At 39.2% G+C, this 16,703-nt stretch overlaps 2 protein-coding genes across 3 annotated transcripts in view; one reads left to right on the top strand and one right to left on the bottom strand.

Annotated features, from left to right (window-relative positions):
* Window positions 1-1,430: 1,430 nt before the first annotated feature.
* tmem218 (transmembrane protein 218) lies at window positions 1,431-7,715 on the bottom strand. The gene is made up of 3 exons (XM_056396928.1): window positions 7,277-7,715; window positions 6,278-6,380; window positions 1,431-2,202 (listed from the first exon to the last, which is right to left on the bottom strand). Exons 1-3 carry the CDS (start codon window positions 7,384-7,386, stop codon window positions 2,068-2,070), a joined length of 348 nt encoding a protein of 115 aa, XP_056252903.1. The 5' UTR covers window positions 7,387-7,715; the 3' UTR covers window positions 1,431-2,067.
* Window positions 7,716-7,899: 184 nt separating this feature from the next.
* LOC130182205 (homeobox protein PKNOX2-like) overlaps window positions 7,900-16,703 on the top strand; it is a 99,088-nt gene continuing 90,284 nt past the window's right edge. The window contains exons 1-2 of one of the 2 annotated variants that reach the window (XM_056396927.1): window positions 7,900-8,066; window positions 10,255-10,467. The gene's annotated coding sequence lies outside the window, so the exon portion shown is untranslated. Of the gene's footprint in view, window positions 8,067-10,254; window positions 10,468-10,755; window positions 10,871-16,703 lie in introns of those variants that run through there. The other variant, XM_056396925.1, reaches the window with a different exon arrangement.

Raw genomic sequence — 16,703 nt, 5'->3', positions numbered from 1 at the left:
AGCGCAGTGCAGGATATGATTCAATGGTTGGCAAAATGTGGAACCAAAATATAGAATAGCAATGCACAATAGCAAAACATAATGATGCATGTGGCTTCTCGGTGCCTGTTGGTTACATATGTAACCTCCGTTCTATGAAGCACCTTGAAACTTCTGATTACACACATTGACAAACCAGCAGTCAGTTAACTTAGCTTAGCATAAAGACTGGAAACAGGGGGAGACAGCAACGCCTACACTCGCACAACAACCTGTGAAACTCAAATTGTCACAGTTTTACAGTTTTTTTTGTTTTTGTATGGAATAAACAAGCAAGATAAAGCAGGTTAATTATAGTGTGCTTTAGAGGTACTGGTAGGTGGGTTATGTAATGTTTGTTCAGAGCCAGGCACAATGTTTTTCCTTGTTTCCAGGCTTTCTGCTAAGCTAAATTAGCCGGCTGCTAGTGGTAACGCTAGTGTGCAGACATGAGAGCGGTATCAATCGCTTTCATCTAACACTAAGAAAGACTAAAGAGCGTATTTCCCAAACTTGTCAAACTATTCCTTTAAAGAAAATCCTCCTCTGATACAAATCAGACTGCAAGGTGTCTGCAAAGGTGCCACAACATCCTTTTTCGCAAAGCACACACAAAAATCTAATACACAATCTCCTATGTGAGTGTTCCAAACTTAACAGATGCAGGTTTTATGGACAAATCTCCCAACATAAGAAGCACTTACCTCTGTCAGTGTTGTCAGATTAATAACAAAATCACATTTTTTCTGAGGCAAAAATGGTAATGGTAACGAACCAAACTAATGTGGTTGATAGCACACATACATTTATGTCTTAAAGTATCACCATCATTATCAGAAATCCAATAATTCATTGGGAAAGAAATGTCCAATCTAAATGCTAAAATACATGTAACCTACTGTACATATAAACTAACTGTAAAGCTCAAGCACTTACATTTAAATGAACAGGCCATCACAAGGTACTATAAACACATTTTTCCTCCCAGAATCCAATTCATTCATTCAGTTTTGATGGATATGCTCCACAACTTGTTTTATAGCATATCTAGGCAGAACGTTCTCTCAATTCAATTAGTACTTTATTTTTTGTTTAGTGGGGGTTTCATGTGATATTTAATGACTTTCCAATATCAAATGAATGTGTGTCTATCAAACCCCTTCAATATTTCTGCAACATGAATAACAGCCATAAGGCTAGAGGATCGACAACACAGGTAATCAGCATCCCATATTAATGCATTAATGCTTCTACGCATATCGATAAAATGCTGTTAATATATTAATTGTTAATAACTGTTACCAATACAAACACTGTATGTCAGTAGCTTTGGTGTCATACTATATTATGTCATGTTGTTCTTTGAGTGATGATGCTGAAACACTTAAAAAATTACTCAAATTATCACTGAGGTGAGTTTATGCATTTATTGGCATCATTCAAATGAACTATGCAGTAAAAAAAAAATCCCAATATTAACACTGTTCATCAGTCAGTCCAGTTGAAGAGATAGTAATACATCTCCAGGCTTCAGATGGGTGTACTTTCACAGTGCACTTTCACGTAGCGCACCTAGTCACTCCTTTTTAAATGTGTCTCATGTACTGTCACTGACACCCACAACTTATTGCCTCACCTTGACAGTACTTCAGGAAGCAACATATTAGGAGGCAGAGTAGTAAAAGGAAGATAATTCACTGTGGCAACGAAACAATTTGACAATTGACACAGTGTTTGTTGACTAGGAATCAATTTAGTGCTTTACACATGTCAAATAAAACTATTTATTCATCTTGTGTATTAAATGATACAAAATATATAAACACAGTTACTGTTGGATATTATTCAATTCCTGTTGGTTGTGCATAAACAGTCAACAACCAGCAAACAGTTGGCCATGTAGAAAACACTGGATGTCCTGCTGTTTCTGTTTGGGATGCAGTCAATGGTCTGTTTCCACATGAAGGGGGGGCTCTCGCAAGGCCCTGTTTGTCTTAAGTTGTATACTTCAGTGATGTGATCCTGGTGCCAGCTCTGACCCTGGCAGCTCTAGTGAGTTCTTAAGGCCTTGGCATAGACTGGCTCCAGGAAATGAAAGGGGAGCAGCATGAAGAACGCCACCAGGAAGACTGCGCTCACCACTGCCAGCAGCACGTAACGACCGATGAACAAAGTGTCCACTATCTGTAGAGCAAAGAAAGAGCAGCTCAGTGTTAGAAGTTCTTCATAATTACACACTAAAACATGTGTACCTAGTCAATAGTCCCGAGTGCATTGGAAACACATGACTCTTACTAAATTCAGTATTTCCTTTACTAGCCACTAGATGTCATGAGAGAGCTTTCACAAAGCCTTCGTGTAGAAACTGATATTGTGGCATAATGTGAGGCCTCTATATACAGACATATACACACACAAGGAAAACTCCTACAATTACTTGTTGCCTTGAAAAGTTAATCTACTTTAGTTGTTTTTTTCTTACTGCTACTTCAATTGGATGTTTGAGCTTCACTGTTTAAATTGATCTATGCGCAGTTTGAGAATAAAATACTGTTTTTTTGTTCATCAGGCTCAAAGGGAAAGTTTCTCTGTGCTTACCTTAAATCTCAGTTTCACCAGCAGGATTTTGGGATATCACAAATCCTTTTGAAGCCAACTGCGGGTTTGTGATTTGCAAATTTGAAACAGGTCACACAAACTGATGCCAGACTTTTTTAGTGAAGTAGGAGACAACTTGTGTCTAGTTGTTAAAACCTTTGAAATGATATATATAAAATACATTATGGATTTTTCAATTATTACTATTTAGACAGTCTCATTGGTTGTGAAAGTGACAGTGTACGTGTCAAAATCAGCTTGAACATACTGTGAACATGTTGGGTCCTAAATGGTAGAAAAATGGTCACCAATGACCTCTTCAGTAAGAACTCTCACTTTAATTTGTATTCAAGATCATAGCTTAATGTTTTCTACTACTTTAAGTTAAATTAATGTTCACCGTAAGTAGTGATGTATTGAGTCAATGTACTAGATGGGGATCCTGTGCCAGACATACTGTACAGACATATTTAACTGACTGCCTATCAGCCGCACATGACTGATCCATTTTAGATACAGTTTCTTAGTCTATTGCCTTGACAATGTCGTAAAGTTCACAAAAATCTAATAATAAAGTCAGTGTATGAAAATTCCCACTTAAAGTTAATAGGTAATGCATACAGCCTTGTTATCTTACACAAAAATTATCCCTGCTAATTCCCAGAATGGGAAAAATAAGCACTGGTAATGGACCACTACTTGGTACAGACCAATAATCTGAGTTTAATTTTCAGAAGCATGAGAACAGAAGAGTGGAAGTGGTGCAGCCCTACCACTATCTGCTGACTAGAACTGTGCAACTGTGCCCCGACTATCAGAGCCAGTGTCAGTACTGCCTTTCACACCTGGCTACAAGCTCTGACATAAAGCCAAGTAGTAGTATTTGATTCAGACCTGTACGTAGTAATGTGTTTGAAGACGTACCATGTTTGTTCTTTCACCGTTCTCTCACAACTCCTGAAACTAAATGCTGATTCCGGGTTCAATTTATTTTCGGATCCTGCTGTTCTTTATCTAGATGCCTAATCAGCTGAGACACAAACCAAACCGCACTGCAGCTCACCAGAGTATTACATCAATTAATAGATCTAAAGGAAATGAGGAGGCAAACAACAGATCCTTTACACTAGCACAGCCCTTTCTTCAGTTAGGAGAAGTTGGAGTTTATACCGTTGCTATCGATAGATTTAAGCAACATTTCACTGATAGCTCTAGGTCTGTGTTAATATTTAGATCATGAGCCACCTATGAAGACGCAAATACAAACTGAGAAAATGCCTTTAAGCCAGATAATACCAGAAGAGCAGCACCCCTACTGCTGACTAAGGAGAGATTTCACAGGGACTGTTGTGGAATGAGAGTAGGTGTATGTGTGTGTGTGTGTATGTGTATAAATGTGCTGGTGTCTAGGAGAGGTGGGGATGATGTATGCTGTCTCTTATGGATGCATTTAACACATCTCACTTTTTAATTTGCCAATTACGCAGTAAGCTAGAACCCAAAGTGTGGGCCATGTTTTATTAATGTGCCATTGAGCGCACGGGTGGGAGCAGGCGGGCGGGCAGGGGGGAGGAAGAGGAGTGGGAGAGAGGGGGGTCTGGTATAAACCACCCCCACTCCTAGTCTGGGACTGGCTTAATTGGCACTATGTTATTTTACTTTTGTTTAACAGCAAGGGGTTAGACATTTCTTCACAGTCTATACACACACACACACACACACACACACACACACACACACACACACACACACACACACACACACACACACACACACACACACACACACACACACACACACACACACACACACACACACACACACACACACACACACACACACTCTATCTCTCTGCTTGCAAGTTTTCAGGTTTTCCTGTGTGCTCACTACAACTGAGTCAAAACCAAAACATGATGTGAATGCAAAATGTCATCTTTACCTTTATTTAAATACTGTTTATGACCATATAGATGAGGATTTTAATACTTTCCCTGTATGAAAACTGTCAGTTGACACTGATTTATTTCAGTGTAAAATATCAAAGATGAGTCAGAGAGAGTAGCCGCCACATCCTCTAGTTCCCAGATTCGAGAAGCTAAACTCTGGTGCTACATGTTGCCTCTGGCTCCATCATTTATCCCACAGGCAACAGACTCGCTCAATTCTTAAAGACTCAGTTTTAATCTTTTCTTCTTAAGGTGCTTTTCTTAAATTTTGTGTATTGTATTTTACTTCATACTGTGAGTGTTGTTGTTATGTGGTGTGTGTTTGTAGGTTTTGATGTTTAATTGAATTGCTGGATTGGCCAAAGACAATTTTCCACCTTTGTGCACAATAAAAGTTATATTCTGTTCTATACAACAATTATCTGTTAAAGTAAGCAAAAGATGAATAAATTCAATCACTCAAAAATAATAAACCACTGTGAGAAGGGTTCTTATAATTGTTATATTCTACAATCATATGGGCTGCTCTCTAAATTAAAAATTTCTTTTATAGAATACACCCTCCCAGTTTAGGAAAATAAAAAGCCTCTTGACATTTAACACTTTTTTCTAGCATCACAAGGTGTCATTATTTCAACTGCTTTCATGTTTAACCCCTTTTAATCAATTTCTAAAGCAGGCAAGGGTTAATTTTACTTGTAAGCCTTGTACAGAAATCCAAGAAGTCACATTTTGCTCCTTCTCTGTTGCTGGTCTGGTATCTGCCTTTGTACAAAGGCTATAAAATGTGAGCTGGCCAGGACAAGGCTCTGCTCTGCTATTTCTATGGGGTGGCAGCTTGCTTGGCAGATCTGGCCAGCTTATTGGCACGACCCAGAGGCAACATGGGGGAGTGTTTGTTCTGTGTTGCTGTTGGACTAAGATAAAGCAGAACAGGCCTTTACGACAAGCACATACACTGAAGTGCACACACAATGACACATGCTAGGTACAGGCATACAGTACAGTGAACACTGGCTTATATCAGAGTTAAGGTTTTATATTGTGAAGGTTGTTTATTTGCACCTAACTAAAACTTAAATAGTATCTATATCCTCAATCAGTACAAATAATAAAAATATAATTATAAATCATTCTTCTCCTTACAGCACATGATCATAAAATATATATTAACCTTTTTTGACCGTATATCTGTGTAAGGATACATTTGTTCTGTTGTAGTCTCTGATAAGCATCAAATGTGACACTCATTTTATTTCATTCGCTGTTCTTAATCTTTTGTTATTGTGCATCAAGTGAATAGACAATAATGTATATGTGCTTAAATATAATTAAATATAATGTTTTCTAATGCAGTAAATGGTCTGATGTAATCATGATGGAATATTTAATTATCATGGCTTTGTCAGGAGTAGAAATTTGAATTGCCTCTACATGCTTTGAAAAGTCAATTCAGCAAGTTAACACCTTTCAAAACAAGCTGTTTGCTTTTGTAAGATTCTCAGATAACAACACTTATATGTGGTATTTACATTTTGATATAGTACAACATACTCAGTCATACTCTAGGCAGGAAAAGAGACATGAATTTAAATTTACTGTAGTGACATTGTTAACCCATAGCCTATAGACTACAATTAAACTGACATATTAGTTGGAGTATTTGAGATTGTAAGTGTGTGTTTAGGTGTGTGAGAGCAGTGGAAAGAGTTCACCTCTATCTCTTTGAAAGGGGGAGTTGTCTCTGGGCTGCGGGGGAAAAACACCAGTGCCAGAGTGACGGTGAGAGCCAAGAGAAAAACAGGGATAACTCCTAACCTGGCAAGGCAAAACACACATACACAGGTATACAGTTAAAACATAAGGATGACCTAAGGACTCCCACCACTGATCTACTGTTCTCTAAGTAAGTCTTGAAGTAAATGCAGCGTTATCCTGTAAAATACCAATCAAAACAATGGCATTCTTTATGGTGGTTTTTACAGTAGTTAATTTACCAATCAAGTAAATAGCACCATGTTTCACCCCATTTAAACTTTACTGTTATTGCACAAGTGTACAGTGTTTTGCAGTCACTTTGTATTCTACACAAAAATAAATATTTGCTGACTGAAAGAATACAATACTACTACTACTACTACTACTACTACTAATAATAATAATAATAATATTGATAATTCAAGAGTCAGTAAAAGTAATTATTTTTCCTGGTCTCCCTGGCAAGAAATGTGGCTGATATGAGTGTTGAAACCTTTCTGTGAGAGATTCAGGCCAAAGTGTTATATATTTACACTTTATACTGTTCTATGAATCTGGGACAACTCCTCAATTTCAGACTTATTCAATTATGTTCCATCTTATGCTTTTTAGATATTTCTACAGATTTCCCTCCCTAAAATACGCCACTGTGGTCAATAGTAATACGTGAGCCATTCGATTTTTTGTCATTTAACTCTAATAAAACTACATGATGAATCATCATCATGCCGAATATATTACAAAACATTACTCTTACCACAGTTGACGTTTTTCGTGTGTACTTCAGCTGACAAGCAATCCAACATTCTAATGAAGGAAACTTCAAAGCAATGTGGCACAGACTGATTCATATAAGAGATGGATTGCCTCGATCTAGCCTATTCTTCATCAACTTCTGTAAATATTTTTTTGTACAGTGAATATGTGTAAGAACTGTTGTCTCTGCTCTCACTCACTTTGCGGATCCAGATGCTCTCAGCAGCATCATCCCAAACACAAGTGCCGAAATCCAAACGACCGCAACGACGACAACGCCCGTACCGAGGTCCAACACGGTACTTGCCATTTTTGTTAAACGAGTTATGTTTCAGGGTAGTTTACTCGACACACATAGCAGTTACAAGTTGGTAGAAAGTACGACTGATATCCGAGCCCTTACTAGGCAATACTATAGTAAACCTGTAGCTATGTGGCTAGCGGTATCTACCCCACTGATGTGTGTTAAGTTAGCTATCCCTGTTAGCGGCGCTATGCTGAGACCAACAGTTGCATGCTATGTTAAAAAAGTGTCTTGTGGTGTTCGGTACGCAGTTGTGGTTGCTGGCTTTGACCGCCATTTATCACAAGAATAGTCAGTTCGAAAATAAGGTTAAGCTTTTTCCTTTGCGTCTTCTGGTTCCTGGTAACAGCAAACAAGAGTGTAATTGGATAAACGAACTCAAGATGAGCCAATCAAACGCGTCGTTACTAAAAAGCGAAGGGAGCGCGTGGGGAGTATGGTAAATAGAGCGTCAAATTCGTCGTACTATTGCCCTCACAATTTCCTTATATTACTGTAGACTTAAAACCACCATGATGCATTTCTGTTAGACGTGGGGCCAAATATTCAGTTTTGTCTCGAGGAGCAGGTCCTATTCTTAACTATTTTCTAATCACATCCGCGGTCCAAGATTCTGTTCCCGGGTCTTCAGCACCAGATGAGAACCTTGTCCCAGGGCTGGTTAGTAGCAGGTTGTGCAAAATGAGGTGCGTCCCAGTGAATGAAACCATGAGAGGTAGAACTCTGGGTGGAGTGTCTGACGACGACAACGAAACAGATAGATGTATCAACAAACACAGTTTTAGGGCACTGTTAGTGACCAGTGGTGGAAAGAAGCTAAGCAGCCCACATTTAGGCATACTGTGTTAGACCTACTGTGCTTCAGTACAGTTTGAGTTACAGATTCTGCATTAGGTAAAATAAAACATGATAGGCTTATAGAATATTGGTTCCCAGCCTTTTTAGGCTGTAACCTTAAAAGCACTACCTGGACACGACTGCTTGCCATGTTTCAGATGTAGTTGGCAGCAGTTGCATCAAAGCACGATTTCCCCTCGCAACTTCTCAGATGTTTTCATTTAAATAACCGTTTGAGGTTCAAAGTGGTAAAATTATTCTTTATTTCACACAAAATAGATCAAAATATAGTTTTTCTTCTTTTCTCTGTCCTTACGGACACTCGATTTATCTGGTTGTTAGGAACCACTGAACTACCTGAATGTTAAAAGCTCTATCTCGATCAGCTTTAACAGTAAAATGCTACTTGCACATTAATTCATCATTAGTTATCAGTCTAATAATGTAGTATGCAGTGATACAATAATTCACAGGGGTGGGGGTGGGTTCTATAGAAAGATAAGTTTTTACTTTTGCTACACTTTATTGCTGATGACAGTTCTGTTATTTTACTTTAGTAATATTTTATTTGAAAGACGTTTTACTTGAGTATTTACTTTTATGCAAGTAAAACATCTAAATCAGCCAACTTCTTCCACCACTGCAACTGAAACTTACCCTGCCCAATTCTCCCCACTACTGCCTGTGATATGAGGAGGGGGATTTCTGTTGTAGTGTATGGTGTAAGTTATCTTATTTTGTTTTTGTTTTTTACCTGGAAATATCGAGACCAAACAGGACTTTTTTGGTCTTAACAGAAACCTCTGTCTTGTCTAGCCATCTTCTGATCTTATTCGCAGCATCATCCCACCCGTCTTTTTGAAGCATGTAATTATTAATGCAGACCGACAGGGGGCTGGCCAGACCCGCGTGTGTGCTCCCGCGCCGGTCCTACTGGAAGTGGCGGTGCCTCTGCGTGCTTACTGGAAGAAGACATGTTGCCTTTAGGTGACCCTCGTAAGATCCAGATATCCACCGATTAGCAATGGTTTGGATCTTGTATAGAAACAGTTTAGCCTTATTAAGAGTTCAGATGGCAGAGGGCGGGATGTTTAGAGTAATGAATGACAAGAGTAATTGTCCAATGTCTAATTCACAGCAAATTGTGTGGGGTTTGATGTTTTCACTTATTCCTCAGATGATGGTTTTCTCCACAATCTCAAAAACATCAGTCCAATTGTGACAGTGATGCTTAAATCAAGCAATACAAGCACATTTGTCTTTAAGTCTTATAGGCCCTGACTGGCAACCTGGCCTTGGTCTCTGGACCTGACCTGACCTCACCAAAACCTGAAAGGGTATGAGAAGATAACAGCAAATATTAGCTAGATGACTAAATAAATAAACAAATCTTGAAATGGATTGTACATCGTACACTGGTTTTATACAGTATTCTCAGTGATCTAAAATATAGGCCAGATTGACTTAGATGCTATTTACCTGCAGGAGTTCATTAGCATAGTTAACATGGGGTTAAGATAATTCAAGATATGATAAAATAAGAAAAGATAAGATATCCCTTTATTAGTCCCACAGTGGGGACATTTGCAGCCAAGTTTAACCAAGTTTCTTGCAACAAATAAGACAAAACCTGAAACTTGTCTCTCTTAGGCTAAAGTAATTGTAGGTTGCACAACTCTTTTCCTCACAGTCTGTGTCACATTCTCCTGTTTTCCATCAGAGATGCTGTTGGCTCATTCTCACAAAAGAATTGGATGAAAATGTGATAATTGAATAACACGATGTGATGCTTTTTTTCATTTTGTTTCCATTTTAAACACGGTATCTGTGCACAATGTGATAGCGACATTATTAGTGCATTTGTGGTTTATATTAACATTTTTGGTTCTGGATTCTTATAGATATTTAAATTATGTGTAAATTGATCTGGAACAACCACAAAGGATTGAAACAGGTGTTTGTCTTTATAGTGTTTCATCACCTCCAAGTGAGGCACTGCCATTCAACCTGAACACCAGAATCATGTCTTTTCTCCAGTTGATGTCGTTACCTGTCTCATGGAGGTCCACATGTGATTGCCGTATTTCCCATGGACACTGGAAGGCATCAGCGGCCCGGTGTTGGGAAAACGGGGAGCGGAGAAGGAGATGGAGGTGGGAGGGGCCTGGCATGGCTGACGTCACCGGCTGTGTGGAGGAGTATAGGCTGTGCTGTCAGCCCAGTGTCAGTCTGATGAAGATTGGCATGCAGGTAAGCTGTCATTCATTTTCAATGTCAGTGCATGGGAGCAGGGCTTTTCCACTTCAGCGTCCTTTTTTCCCCTTCCCCCCCCTTCATTACAAAAAGCAGGACATTATTCATACAGTCAGACAGCCAGCCGGGCCAGAGTGAGGGAGAGAGAGAGAGAGAGGGAGAGAGGGAGGGAAAGAGAGAGAGTGAGGGAGGGAGAGAGAGAGAGAGAGAGAGAGAGAGAGAGAGGGAGAGAGAAAGAGAGAGAGAGGGAGGGAGGGAAGGGGAAGTAGAGGAGGGGGAGAAAAAAGAGAGAGGGAAAGGAGAGGAGATGCATTTTTGTGCTGGACTGAAAGACCAGTGGATTTTTTTTCTTTTGCTTGATGCGGCGTTTGGATTAAAAAAATGTCGGTTTGTGATGCAGGTATCTAGGATGTATTGAATCTCGCGGCGGATGCTTTTGTGCAAAAAGGTTGCAATTTAGAGACTAATAATAATAGTGAGTGGACTGGACAGAATGAGCGCAGAGCTGCGGGGAGCTGGCGTTTTATTTCTGCGGCTTTGTCAGTTAGCAGCGGAATGCCCCATCGCGGTTAGATGATTTATAAATTAACAATCAATATGATTGTGTTGAATCTTCCTTGTAAACACCGTGTTGTGTTGTCTTTTCGCTGCTATTGCGATTTTCTTAATGTTGAAGTTACGTGTTGTGTTTTAACCAATTGGAGTAAAAAAAATGGACTGGTTAAGTTTTAGATTTTCAGTGTAAAATAACTTACACTCAGTGTTGACCCAAGTTAATTCAACATTTTGCTTTGTTCATAATAAATTTTATTCTAGACTGTTGTGTCTGTGTGTGTGTGTGTGTGTGTGTGTGTGTGTGTGTGTGTGTTTGTAACAAAATAAACAAATAATCCCAACATATTAACGTCAAACTGAAAAGGGAAAAACAGCTTTAGCTGGAAATTTAGTTTTTCATTGATAGTTTAAATTTAAACAAAAAAATATGCAGTCAATTTACATGTATAACTTCTCCATTTTCTGAACAGCAGTTTTTTTCAAAGCTAAACAACTAATGCCTTGCGTTTATTCCAGACTCATACAAAGCAACAGAGGTATTTCCCTCCTTTGTCACTGTTTTAAAAGGTCAAACAGGGAGTTTAATCCTGTCCGCATTTCTTTATGAATTCTCCTCCATCTTTAATTGAAATGTGTTTTGCTAAAACTATCTGCATCTTAGTGAGGTCTAATGTTTACGCTCAGCCTACCCTGCCCTGCAAAACCCCTCTAGACCGAACACTGGCCTTCTTTGTGTGCCACTCACCACTTTCTTTTTTCAGCTCACCGGTTTATACCACAATTGCCCAAATGACTATTTCACTCATAGGAGACTTTTGACTGGCATGAAATGTCGTCAGTGTCTGTCAGGTAGCAGCTTGCCTTGAACACTTGGGGCCCTGTTTGATTTGAATTTAATGATCTCGCAATTAAAAATGCACAGATTTGCAGGTTGTTTGCTGTGTTTTGGTCGTTCTTTGAGCTACACCAAGTCCACTCATCCATTCAGCCGTCATCAGCTATGATCTGAGCCCATCAGATATCACATAGCTGAACCAATACATGCCCAGATTTGGCAAACAGATGTACATTTAAGAAAAAAGTTCAGGAAATATAAAATCAATTTTACTTTTGTGTCACAGTTTGTTGTCATCTGTCAGTTGCAAAATGCTACAATCGTATATTTCAAAGTCAAGGTCCCTCACAGTAAGTGACTATACTCTGAGTACTGGGAATATCTGTGAGTACATTAGCTTAATTAAATATGCCTGAACCATTTGTTTACTAATCATCTGCTTCCCTGAGAAATCACAATGGCGATTTAGACCACTTTATTTCCCTCCATCAAACACATTCGGCAGGTGCAGAGTGCTGAGCGTGAAAATCCCATGAGGAGCCAAACTCGCGCCCCCTGTGAAAGTAAATGCTTTGAAAGACACTGTTGTTGTTGTTGTTGTAGCTGTTGAGTCGAGTCGCTGTTGAAAGACCAAAAGAGGGTCTGTTACCTTTAACACTATTCAAATGATGGTGTACCTATGTCATTGTCTCAAAGTGGATGATTCAGCTGGGAATTAGTTTTGACTGTGCACATACACACACACCCACACACACACACACACACACACACACACACACGCACACACACACACACATAAACACATGAGTTGAAACGCATCACCACCAAATCACCCTCAGTGATGTTTGTTCTTTGTTGTGCTGTACCCCACATGGCTCTACATATTGTCAGATAGGGATAATGCCAATTTAGTTTATCCCCAAACCCTGCTGAGATCTTAATTGATGATTTGTGTCATTGGACAAGCAGCCTGGGGGCATATTTGGTGCTGCAAAATACTCTGACACACTATTTGCATATTCCCATTCCTACTATATGGGTAAATTACACGATGAGGTGTGATGCTGTGCATTCCAGCGGCTTTTGGGGGGATAATCACTAATAAAGTGATTCAGTCACACTAAATGAAAGAAGTAAACAGAGCGAAGAGAGCATATGTTACAAACCAATTTAAGCATTTATGTATGACCATAAAGCAATTGAGGAAATTAAACCACGTGCAAATGTCTTGTAATTTCCTTCGCCTTTGCCTCTAATTCCACCCTGCATGGGGCCGCAGACACCAATACATCCTTTTTTGAGAAGATCTAAGATTTTCGTGAGGGCCCTGTAAGACTAATAGGCCTTACATTGCAGGATTTCACTTTTTAGTGATCAGATTGTGTTATGTCTAATTGTTTTTGAAGGCCTGATTTTCTTAAATAAAGCTGGAAGAAGAGCGAGGAAGATCAGAATTATTCATAAAGCTTTAATCTGCTGGGAATCCTTAGCGGAGTGCATCTAGGTCCTGTTCCGGGCCCGTGAGCAATGTGATGTTTGCTAGTTTTCTCCTGTTCAATAGTGCAGCAATCCTTAAGACAATTGTCTTGTGTTGCATTTTTCAGCCCTGTCTGGGTCCTCACAGGTCATGCCCACTAAGCCCACTTGATCCCTATTGCTCTCAAGATGAGGCAGAGGCCTGTTTATACCGTCAGACAGCTCAGCTTAAGGACAGCCCTTGCATGCTTACCCTTGCTCATTCCACAGCCAGTGCTGCATTGGCATGGCTCTAAGTAAGCCACCAGGGAGCTGGGTCAGAGGGAGATGGATTGGCTTGATTTATGCTCCAAGAGGAGGAGCAGGCAAATTTAATGATCCTCCATACTGTCAACATCACAAAGCTTTGTTTCTGGAAGGACATAGAGATGTCATGAAAATACAATGTTGCATAGGGTATGGTTAACAAGTTTGAAAACTGCAGTCAGACAGTAATTTAACATTGTCAGCATTATTGCTGGGGCAACAAGGGGTGACATTAAAATACATTTCCTTTGTTTGAAATAGAAACAAGACTAACAAAACTACAATTTGCCTTTAATCAAAATTTAATAGAAATACTCAAAAAGTGTTTTGCCACAGCGCAGAGATCCCTTTGATGTTTACACATTCACAGTTTGTACAGGAAAGGTGACTCTATAGATATGTATAACAATGTAAGTTCTATCAGAGCATTCTTAATAAGCATATGCTACTTTCAAAATACATGTAGTTTGTGACGAATCACATGTTGTGCTGCTTTACTACACAACAGCAGCTTGTTTTTGCTGATAGCATCAGAGCATCCTCTGTTGACAAAAGGAATACCTCAATGTTAGAAAAATCCATATTATCTCTCTGGATGTGACTTAGTGATTGATTGGACTTCTGCAGACCTGCCCTGCAGACAGTCCTCAAACAAACTTTCAGAGATGCTCCTCTCCACACAATTAAATGAGATGTGTGGTTGAACAATGAATGTCGCAGCATGGAGGAAGTCATACAAAGGCTTTAGTCATTAGGTAATGATTTTAGCATCAGTACTCTGATTGCCTTCCTTTTTTTCAGACAGAGGAAATGAAAACCCAGCAGGGAAACATTCCATAAACTAAGTTGAAGTCATGGCATAGAATAAAGGAATCAAATACGCCTTTTCACCAGCAGGATGCACACACAGATACAGTGTTTGCTGTGGGTGAAATGCATTTCAAAGATATGTAAGAAGTAGGCTATTTCTATTCTCTTATGTCTTCAGTATTCATATTGTTAGTATAAATTGCTTTTGATGCCATTATTTTTGCACTAAAAACAATTAAAACATTATTTTTAGACACTGGTGGTTATTATTCAAGGATCAAGCACAAAATCAAATTAGCAGCATCTTATTATATATTCTGCGTTTACAGACCTTTAACAAGACTCTAAACCTCATTGTGCCTTTGGTTCTTATCTCTGGTGGAATGTAGATAATCCTAATAAATGAGTAGAGCTTCACACAGAGAAATATGAAGCCTGCCAGTAAATCCTGAATTTATTATATTTGAGAGTCCTGCTAACAGCTGAGCTGGGTGAGGTTCAAAATATTTGATTTGAATTCAACAGCAGATCATAGCAGAGAAAATCCCACCAAGCACTGTGTGGCTGCATATTTGTGCTTCCTTTGAAAACGAATAAATGCATGGGCCAAACTGGTGTCACAGCTATTGAAAATCTCCCACAGTGAAATACTCTTTAAAACTTAGTTAAGAGTGAAATGTCATCAGTGCTGCTTTTTCCATTCTAATAGCACCAACTTTACACCATGCATTAATACGCTGATCATGAAAGTGACAGCAGATCTGTCTTTCCAAATAGAAATGTTTACAGCTCGCAGATTGGCACCTTGCAAAACTGCCATTGTAAAATAAGTATGTTTTTCTTACTTAGACTTCAGTGTGTCTGTAGCTACTGCAGGTACAGTACCAGCTGTTTTGCAGCACTGCAGTACTGTTGCCAGCAGGAAAGCTGTTGTTCCTCCTCCTGTGAGTCAGAGTTACTCTTATTACAAAGTTTTAACACCAAGTACACATCAACGGAAGCTATTTTTGTGAACACTGAGCTAACTTATAACAGCACTGTGAAGTGCTTTTTACTTCCCTGATTAGGCTACCTCCTGATGTTGCTGTTTCTTCACTCTTGGGTACTGTATTAATACACAGAGGAGCTAGTGCAGGAGACAGGTTGGGAGCCCAAGATACAAGACAACATGTGAAAAGTGTGCAATAGAGATAAAAAATGTGCCTCTTTAAAATAGTGGTTGATTGAAATCAGCCCACTGTGATTATTGGCAGAGCGGTCTACTGAAGTCGGCTACACTCTGAGTAGAAATGCAACAGCGCTGAAGTTGTGACCTCCAAAGGCTATTTACTTGAGCACAGTTCCATTTTTCAGAATCCTTTCCAAAGATATTCAAGTGTGACGAGCTGTTGTGTGTTCTGCCACTCACATCTCATCTGAATGTTTCAGCCTATTGCTCTCCAGGACACCATTGATCTGAAGGACAATATTTTCACTCAGTCTATAGCTGCTCCTTTATTTTGACATTAGACTTCAACAAAAGTGGCTTTCTCTTCAAATCCATTTGTATACCTTGTTGTTAATCTCCAAGTGGTCTTTGCAGATAACTGATGAAACACTTTAGTGTATAAGCTCTTAGGTGAAACAGCAGCTTATCAACAGACTTTAGTAAAAGCATTGCACAGTGGCAAGGACAGAATAATTTGCCCTAATGCATTTCAGTGATCGCTCTTATTAGCTGCAAATGACTTCCTTTATGTAGTCCTGTCCCCTGCTATAAAAGTGCCATGATTTTATGGCAGCACAGGCTTCAGTCATAGTGCATTTCATTTTCCTGGGGAAGGCTACATCTTTTATGGTGTTTCACAAGACTTGTCACTCTTAAAATATTAAAGGAGGTCTACACTGCTTTATTCCTGTGTAATATTTCATTAAGGTTTTTGGCGTTCTGGATGTCTCATTGCCGGATTCATATCAGTTCATATCAGCGCCCAAAGCATCTCCATGCCTCTGCTACTGTAATACAAAATCCCATGTTACTGCGGAGTTTAACTGTTTAGCCACTAGCTTTTAAATTAAAATGCTGCTAATGCTACATAATATGGTACAATACAAAATAACAAAAGACACATTTTGGAACAGGAAGTGTACAGTGACCAGACACAACAATCCTGTCTCCTAGAAATTGTGCTCATACAGTATACTACTGATACTACTGAGAGCAAAAACATGTTGAGACTAATGTAATGCCACCCAATCAAGCTAATAAGGA

Source organism: Seriola aureovittata, chromosome 15 (assembly GCF_021018895.1).
Source record: "Seriola aureovittata isolate HTS-2021-v1 ecotype China chromosome 15, ASM2101889v1, whole genome shotgun sequence".
NCBI lineage: Eukaryota > Metazoa > Chordata > Actinopteri > Carangiformes > Carangidae > Seriola > Seriola aureovittata.
The sequence above is the reverse complement of the archived record's forward strand: the minus strand, read 5'-3'. Positions and strand labels throughout refer to the sequence as shown.